Source organism: Pteropus vampyrus, unplaced genomic scaffold (genome assembly GCF_000151845.1).
Source record: "Pteropus vampyrus isolate Shadow unplaced genomic scaffold, Pvam_2.0 Scaffold62, whole genome shotgun sequence".
Taxonomy (NCBI): Eukaryota; Metazoa; Chordata; class Mammalia; order Chiroptera; family Pteropodidae; genus Pteropus; species Pteropus vampyrus.
In genome coordinates, this window is record NW_011888843.1 from 507,779 (window position 1) to 517,010 (window position 9,232).

The window sequence follows — 9,232 nt, forward strand, 5'->3', positions numbered from 1 at the left end:
AGCCATCAGTAAAATTTAACCCAACGCTGGAAAGTGTTTTCCGAAGGGTGCAGAATTTGGGCATGAGATTTTATAGGAAATAACCTATCCACACAAGGTTGAATAATGATCTTTTCAGAGAAGACTATAAACATCTAAATCAGAAGCCTACGGTGCCATTTTCAAGATGTATTGCTCTTTTGCAGTTTTCGGGAGCTCGGTTTACACAAATATATGTAAAACATGTAAAATCGTGATCTGTAAAAGGCTTAGAGGAGAAGCTACAAAACTATGAAAGTAAGGAAAGGGTTGTGTCATTTATCAAAATGTCTCAGGGACAGACACACACACTCCGCCATGTCAGAGCTGGAAAGTACCTTGGAATCCCTCTAATCTGATTGCCTCGTTTTATCTGTTAAGAAACTAAGGCCCAGAGAGGTGGAAGATGCTGACTAACATGTACCGCTGGCTGGTAGCAGAGTTATCAGTTCCATCACATTCTCTGGACTCTGAATACAACTGCTTTTATCGTTGTACCTCGTTGTCTTTAAGATTTTAACGGTAAAAGGACAGATTGGGTTATGAAAGAAGTTGAACGGGAGGGAGAAACGAGAAATGATGCTGAGAAGGAGGAGGACGTGAGAAGGATTCTCATCTCCTTTTCCACAAGAGGATGCCCAAAGTCCCTCGACTTCCTGATGATCCTGATGACGTCACCTACTTCATGGCGTGGTACCTATCAGGACATGACATCTCCCCCTCAGCCCTTCTATATTCACCTAACATCATTTTCCGAAGGAAGTGATAGTTTCCGAAGACGAGCACCTAGTGTAAGGTTGCAGGTTAGGGGCTGAGATTATTCCATGAAAGGAAAGGAAGCTAATGGCTCCCAGGAGGGCAGCCAGGGCAGGATGCTGGGTGGGGAAAGGGGATAGAGAGCCAACGACACTGACAGACACAGAGGTAACAAGTCCAGAAATGTGACTGAGGAAAACTCCATTCATAGTTTCACGATTCCTGGTAAAACGATTTCTCTAACTTCTTTTGAAACAAATGCTCTCTCCCATTTAGCCCTCTTTCTAGTACACGTTTTGAACCAGCTCGCGGTTAAATATCTGACTTACACAGAATTCTTGGGGGATGAAGTTTTACCTACTATTTCTGGGTTTTTTTGGGGGTGGGGAGGGGTGGACAGTTCGACAAAGAAGGAAAACATAGATAAACATTTTAAAATAAAGAGGTACTTACAATACCTTGTTTTCTTCCACCCGAGCAGAATTAGCAATTCGCTCCTAGCATAAGAAATTGTGGCTGAGTTAAGTAACTTCTAACTGTAGAAACTAAAAAAAGATTTCTGGCACCTCCCTCTTCCTAGCCCTGCCCTTTGATTCACTTCCACAAGCCCATACAGTCTTCCTTTCAGGTTTATCATGGGCAGAAGCTCGAATACAAAAGCCAACAAGATAATTAAGGTTTTGCCTGAATTCTTTAATTAGCCACGTTTTCCTCATCTGTCCACATGTAGAGACCTGACTTCTGAAATATTGTAACTCACAGTTTCCTTGCTTAATCTCTTCTTTAGTCTGCCAACCGGTAGCAATTCGAGTGCTTTTCTTAAAAAAAAATTAAAAAATACACACCAAAAAAAATAGAAAGCTTCAAAGTAGTGGAATAATAATGGGTAATGAAATGGAAAATGTTATTGGTAAAGCGTTTACTGTTAAATGTTAAATTTGCCCTTCACATTTGGGGGAAGTTTATGGAGAACTCCAAGCGTAATTAAAATGAATATGCAGCCCACTCCCCCACTCCAGGGACCAGGGGCTTGGGTCGATGTTTTAGACCCAGTTACTGAGTCAAATGTTGGCTCATCGTCTTCTGGGTCTCTCTTGTTTCTCCCTATAGAATTTCCCTGACTCTTCCATAATTATTTGAAAGGAAAAACAATAGACTACAGTTTCATCTTCTATCCTAGCACATGTGTGCACAGAGGAGTGGAAAACAGAGTGACGAGAGGAGTGGGAATGGAGGAACGATCTAGAAGGGACGAAGGGGAAGCGGGAGGCTCTTCATTTATAACATGCTTCACGCAGTTTAATTTTTTTCTTCTTAGGACTCACATATTTTCTGGCAAACTGGCTCAGAGTTAACTATTTGAATGTTGGTGTGGAACCTAGAGCAAAATGTCCCTCTGGATTTCACTAGCGAGGGTGACTTGTGGCAGGAAATTCTGTGCAGCCTGCCTGGTGTATGCTAAGCAGATACTATTATCCACGGATGCCCAAAGGACCATATGGTGGCTCTAGATTGAGGGACTGTTCATCTCCACGGACAGCAGTTCATCAGAGAGTGACTCAGGCTGCATCATCGCACAGCATGAAGACACTCCAGTTATTTGTCTTGTATTAAATGCAACAGTGAAGATTATGCTGAACCAGCGGAGAAAATTCTTTAAAGAAATTTCTTTAAAGTCACAGACTGTTTTATTCATTTTTCCCAAAATCTTCTCACAGACTGTTTAATTCATTTTCCCCAAAATTTTCTCAAGATTCCTTTCCCACTTACCTATTAATTAAAATCCTTTCAAATAGATATACTACCTATATCTTGGATAGCACTGTGATCTAGACAGTAGGATCAATCACAGCTGTGCCTTATTTTGATGCCTGTTTGGGGTGTGGAAGAGAAAGAGGTAATAGTGACCTAAGTTAACAATATAATATTATTAGCATAATTTTGTTTGCTTGTTGTTATTTATGGCCTGCCTTCTGTATCTTTAGCACTATGTATAGATATTACTAGTGGAGACTGAGTGATAGAAACTAAATAAATGGAGAAGAGAGATGGGGGGGAGAGTTTTTTTTTTTCTTGATATTTGATGTTTATACCACATGAATGTATTAGGTCTGCAGAAAGAAAGAAAGAAAGAAAAAGAAAGAAATTGAAACAGAGAGAATTCTAGGTAAATCAGTATTATTCTAATAGGAGTCCAGAAAAAGAAAGTGGGTAGCGTGAGGCAGAGACGATTGAGTGTGTAATGGCTGTCTTATTCAGTCTGGATTGCTGTAGCAGAATACCACTGACTGGGGCTTAAACGACAGACACGTACTTCTCACAGTTCTGGAGCCTGGAAGTCTGAGATCAGGGAGCTGTCAGAGTCAGGTTCTTGGTGAGGAACGTCTTCCTGGTTCACAGACGGCTGCCACCTCTCTGTGTTTGCACATGTTAGAGAGAGGACTCTCTGATCCCTTCATCTCCTTGTAAAGGCACTAATTACATTACACGAACTCCATCCTCATGACCTGATCTAACCCTAATTAGCTCCCAAATGCCCCACCTCCAAATACCATCACACTGGGAATAGGGTTTCAAGGTCTATGTGGTGGGAGGATGGGGGAGACACAGACTTTTAGTCCATAGCAATGGCTGAGAATTTCCCCAAACTGAAGCAAGAGCCAAGTTTCTAGACGGAAAAATTCTGCTGATGATGAGCAACATAAACTTTAAAAAACAATTTGAAAAAGTACTCTTAATGCAATGAAATATCAAGAACACTATCAAGAACAAAAAAAAAATTATTAAACTACAAGGAGCAAGAATTATCTTGACTTTCACATCAGCAACTCTGGTGCCAGAAGATAATAAAATCATCCTTTTAAAGTGCTTCAAACCTTGAATTCTACACTCACACTCTATCTCAATAATGAGCGTGAGATACGAATTTCCTAAGACTCACAATTCAAAAAGCTACTACGTATTGCCTTGCCGAGTGAATTGATGAAGTAAGTGGAAAAATGCAAGGAGCAAGGACACGTAATTTTCAAGAATGTCTGATTTAGAAAAAATAAACTACAATCCAAGCCTTAAAAAATTAGCTGAGGTCTATAGCCATGCTACCCTGAACAAGCCCAATCCCGTCTGATCTTGGAAGCTAAGCAAGATCAGGCCTGGTTAGTACTTGGATGAGAGACCACCTAGGAAGACCAGGTGCTGTAGGCGTAAAAAAATAAAATAAAATAATAAAATAAAATAAAATAAAATAAAGGATTGTAAACTGACAAGGTCCTTGCAATCTGTGAGGTCAACCAAGGGTTGCTTCACTTAAAAAAAAACAATTAACAATAATTTTCTGGGATTCTGTGTTTGACCAGTTGACAGTAAGTGAATAAAACCAGAGACAGATTTATTACTTACAGAGATAATAAACATAATCACTAGTATTTTTTAAATACTGCATATGCCGAGAATTCTTTTAACTGCTTGCTATGCATGAATTCATTTAACCATCACAGCAACCTTACGAGAAAAGTATTGTTTTCTCAAGTTTACACTGAAAGAAAAGAAGCACAAAGAAGCGCCAGCCCTCGCCCATGGTTAGATGACTCAGAGTGTTAGAACTGGGATTTAGATGCAGACAGTCAAGGTCCTGAGGCCACCTCTTTAGCCACCATGCTCCATGGGTCATCCATCATAGGGAGTGTGGTGCCTGGGACATTTCCAGGACTCGGCCACACTTCTGAAACCAGACTCTCAAGCCAGTTCAGAACCCCCTCCCCATACACCAAACCACCTAAGTGCCTTTGTTCTCAGATCTTACATTATTTTCTGTTCTGCCTCTGCTTTACTCAAAAGCATCGAGTGCTATTGGAAGCACACATGCTTAAAAGAAGCCATCTTGTGTTTCTCCTGCTCTTGCATCCAATCGTCTCTACTCCTCTGAACTCTCAGCTCAATGACTTTGACCTTGATTCTATGTCTGGACCACTGGATTTGCTATTTATCTCTATTGTCCTTGAGGATTAAACACTGGTATTGCCAAAGGACTCTGACTCAAACTACACTGCTGAATTGCTCTGACCTATGCTGCTGGAAGGCAACTCTAAACCATTCTCACATGACCCCAAGGGGCTCCTTACAAAAGGAGAGGTTACCGCCTTGGCTCTTTTATTCTACTTTTTCTTGGTTCCCACAAATGAGCCATGATTCCTGATTCCTGGGGTGCAAGATATAACGGGTCTTATGATCTGATGACCTAATAGAATGGCAACAAAAAAAATGGTTGTGTGGAAACATGTTTATTTATTATATATTTAAATTTTACATAAGTTACAGACACATCTGTGTGATACATAATGTTATAAATGCACATGACATATATTTGCCTGTTGTTCAATGCTTTCTTCTAGGTTTTTGTCATAGAAGGGCATAGGACACATAATCGTCCTTCATCATAAAAACAAACAAATGCATTTCCTTAGAAAGAAAAATAGCAATCACCTGTTTTTATAACTGTATCAACAACAGTAAATGCACAGTGAACAATAATAAAAATTATATAAAATAATAAATAATACAGTAAAAGTTAATGCTATAAAATAAACTAAGAGTAAGGAAGAACAAAAGGGAACATCATCCCATTTTAAGAAACCAAACAATTCATAGGGTTGTTATGTTATAATTGACAATTGTCTAGTTATTTCTGTATTATATCTAGTGTGTAGTAGAAGTTGTTCGGGAAAACAGAAATATACAGATAAAGCCTCTAATTTTTAGTACTTATAGCAATTCTGAGGCTTATAACTCTTACTCCAAAATCCTTTATGGAAACAGAACCCTTCAATTTCAGGGTGAGGCGAATCTGCCAAAAAAGAGGATGCTCCTGGTTATTTTGTGCATTATAAGGAAGAGGAAAGGATGATCTGCCACAAACTGTGGGCCTCCGTGGCCAGTTCTCCCTGACATAATAGCCCCGGTGCCAGCAGAGGCTTCAGTGCCCTCCTCATTGACATCCACAGTGGCTTGATGGAACACTTCGGACAGAAACAGGTCGTTCCCTTCCGACATCCCTGAGAAATTGGCCTGGCCCTTGCTGAAGGCGTCCTTCATGCCCATGCTTCTCAGAATGGATTTGAGTTCGTAGTGCTCTTCTAATTTGAACTGGGGGATGTATACCTCAACATCATCTTCAGCCATCGTGTCTTTGCTGAGCCACTTGTCGAGTTTGTCATAAGTTATTTCACTTTCCAGCTACAAATCAAAAACAAAACAAAACACCACACAACAAAACAGTGAGTGCCGAGAAAAGAAGGAAAACAACTTCTAAATCTAATGTTAAAAATCGGTGACTTTAACTTTATTACATTGCGGGTGGTATAAAAACTTAATAGATTAGTAAAGATTTTTTGTGAGCAGGTGGCCTGTATGACATATGTTTAGGGCTCTGAATGAAAGTTTGAGACATGCCACATTTATTAGCAACCGATTCATGTATTTCTGTGAGAAGTCGCACATGATTTCCTAAGTTAGAGAGATGTTCATCACGAAAGGTAAGTTTAGCCCCAGAAACCTAAAACAATTGAAGTTAGAATGACTTACCCAGTAGACACGTTAGCAATTCCATCTGGAAGCAAAAGGAACATGCTGACATCTCCAGCGTATGGGAGTTCTAGAATCTGAGTCTTTAGGTCTTCGATGTAGCCAATGTTCAGCTTTTCGTGTAAGTACATCATTCGTACAGGTTTATGCTGAGTCTAAAATGATTAAAGAGTAAAATATGAAAGTTTATACTATGATGTCAAGAGACTTATAGACATAAAAGAGAATGTGTTCTGCTTTAGTGTTTAAGAAATGTTTTAGAAAACAAACTAAATTATTTGCATACACTACCAGTGGTTCTAATCTTATTACCTTTTTCAAGATTACACTCATTATTAATAAGATGGACAATAATAAGAATACTAAAATCTTTGTTTAGTACCTACCATGGGCCAAGAACTCCGCTAGATCTCATTGAATCCTTATAACTTTTTGAGCTGGATATTATTATTATCCAAGTTTTACAGTTAAAAAATGTAATTTATACAACATAAGTTAAGTCATATTTGGTAGAAAGAGCCTACATTCCAGTCCAGGACTGTGTAAGCGTAAAGTCCATAGTCTTCCACCACCACTCATATGATCTCTCACAAAATTACTATGATTTTCAGTAGCTTGAAAGAGTCGATCAACTGTTCAACGTCCATCACTTATAACTAGCAAATCATACAATAGCATCAGCGAATGGTCTCTCTTGTCTCTTCTCCTGTCTTGTCTAAGCCCCTGAAGTATATGTTAGGAAAACCTGTCTCGTTGTCTCATACCGAGTTCACATGGAAAGGATAAAGCCCATTTAATTTCTTCTCAAATGGAGTCTTCCACTTTCCTTTGAAGTAGACGGCATTCACCAGAACCATCCTGGTCTCCGGATCTACAGAACCTTCAGGTAACAAGTTTGGAATTTTGCCTACAGAAAACATGACATGGGTTTAGGTATCATGATCCAGAACTGTGAAAGTTACTATAATTCCTCGAATCTTTTGCGTCACAATCAGACTCAGCAGCCACATTTGTCAAACTCCACGGAGATGTTGATCTTCAAGCTAAAGTTTTTCTCTGGATTTATTTAAAGGATAAGTAAAATTCGGACCAAATTTCTTAGAAGGTTTGGAAAATCCAAGAGAAAACGAAGACGTAATGCATTTAAAATTTAGAATTATTATCGAATGTGCAAAGCAGACTTTCATTTCTTTTCATATCATTTTTTTTTCAAAGTTTTATAGTTGTAGGAAGTTATTTAATTCAGATGCGAGTGAAAGAGCAGGAAGATAACCACACCTTCCCACAGTGCGTCGTGTGTGCTTCCTCTCGATCTGGTCTAGACAGTCTGTGGGTCTGACCTACTGATTCATTCAGAAACATTTTTTCAGAGATTTAGGCTAGACCTACACTAGGAGTAGTGCAGAGTCATGAGGCGAGCAAGGAAGAAAGGTCCTTGTGGGACTGAGAATATTGGAAGATAAGTTCAAAATCAGGTATGGAAAATGCGCGATAAGTTCTATAATAGTGCTAAATAATGCAAAGTACTATGACAACACAGAAGGGAGTAAATGAGCGAGCTAGAGAACGGTCTCGGTAAACAATAACATCCAAGTGTGATACTTTCTTAAGTTGGTTTAAGAGGCAACCCATTTATAGTGAATATCTGCTCTGCAATATTTCAACCACTAAATACATTAGTTTATTTAATCTTCACAACTACACTATTAGGTGAGTATTAGTGTCATTTTACACCAGAGGACACCACGGTGAAAGAGGCTAACAATCTTCCCAAGGCTACAATCTTGGTAAGCTAGTCAGGATTCTGTCTTCACAGTCCTAGTCACAGTGCGACTAATAAAGTCACGGTAGTATGACCAGCTTTAACATGTCCATTCAATGGCTTCGCTCAGTATATTCCCAGGCAATTAAAATTCTTGGTAACTACTGAAATCTACTAATGTTTATTTAATTTTGTGAGGCACGTGACAACTAGTATTAGATAACAAATAAAACAAAATTCTCTGAAATTATTATAAAATTTGGTAAAACAAACAGTCCAAATGACTACTTGGTATTTGTGCAATACAACTGATTGGTTTATAGTCATTCGATACAACACTTAGAGAGAAAATTTAAGGTGTTCACAAAAAGCAAAACTTTCATGTGTCTCTTAAATTTCGTATTCCGTTTTTACTTTCACTTCTCTTAATCTTCGCTTTTCCTGGTTCCTTTGTGTCAGTAGTTCATTAATGCTTTAGAAAAATGATTCAAAAATCCTTAATGGAAGTAAAGAACTAAAGCAGATAATCTATTTTTAGAGAAACGAAAATATTTTTAAATGCTATAGAATCGAGTTCATGTGCTTTTTTCCATTATGGTGGCTAAAAAACCAAACGATTGTTCGAAACTATGTTTTAAATACAGAAGTTAAGAAATTTTTTTTTTTTTTTTTGCATTAAGTTACCAAACTCTTTGAACATCCAAATGAAGAATTCTGGAGTTATATTAAGGATCAGAAGACAATGAAACTCCAGCTTAACCACTAACTAGTAGTGGGATCTTAGATCAGCCACTTAATCCCTCGGGGGCTTGACGCCCACACGATAAAGTGATAAGTTTGGATAAATGCTTCCCAAGGATCTTTTCAATCCAAACAACTCCTAAATCTTTGAAATTCCAAAACTATTCTTCATCCATAATAATCTCTATTTTATTTTATTTTATTTTATTTATTTATTTATTTTTGCTCTTAGAAATCCATATATATGTTGTTTTTCAACAATTATTTATTTGAGGCTTATAATTCTACCTGCAAATTTGGAAGAATGAAGGATTTTTCACTGTCAGCAACAAACTGTGCTAATTTTTGCGGAGACACAAGAGAAGTGTGACCTAC

At 38.3% G+C, this 9,232-nt stretch overlaps 3 protein-coding genes and 1 pseudogene across 3 annotated transcripts in view; 1 reads left to right on the top strand and 3 right to left on the bottom strand.

Moving 5' to 3' along the window:
- The window catches only part of SERPINB10 (serpin family B member 10), a 24,532-nt gene extending 23,250 nt beyond the window's left edge, over nucleotides 1-1,282 (bottom strand). The window contains exon 1 of the mRNA XM_011361048.1: nucleotides 1,233-1,282. The gene's annotated coding sequence lies outside the window, so the exon portion shown is untranslated. The remainder of the gene's footprint in view (nucleotides 1-1,232) is intronic.
- A 2,577-nt stretch (nucleotides 1,283-3,859) lies between these two features.
- LOC111740367 lies at nucleotides 3,860-3,978 on the top strand (annotated as a pseudogene).
- A 1,382-nt stretch (nucleotides 3,979-5,360) lies between these two features.
- Nucleotides 5,361-6,004, bottom strand: LOC105292711 (plasminogen activator inhibitor 2-like). The gene has a single exon (XM_011361049.1). The coding sequence runs from the start codon at nucleotides 5,950-5,952 to the stop codon at nucleotides 5,602-5,604; it is 351 nt and encodes a 116-aa protein (XP_011359351.1). The 5' UTR covers nucleotides 5,953-6,004; the 3' UTR covers nucleotides 5,361-5,601.
- Nucleotides 6,005-6,350: 346 nt separating this feature from the next.
- The window catches only part of LOC105292749 (plasminogen activator inhibitor 2-like), a 12,044-nt gene continuing 9,162 nt past the window's right edge, over nucleotides 6,351-9,232 (bottom strand). Inside the window, exons 5-6 of the mRNA XM_023531166.1 lie at nucleotides 7,119-7,268; nucleotides 6,351-6,509 (exon numbers count right to left, since the gene is read on the bottom strand). Of these exons, the coding sequence (XP_023386934.1) occupies nucleotides 6,351-6,509; nucleotides 7,119-7,268 (309 nt within the window). The remainder of the gene's footprint in view (nucleotides 6,510-7,118; nucleotides 7,269-9,232) is intronic.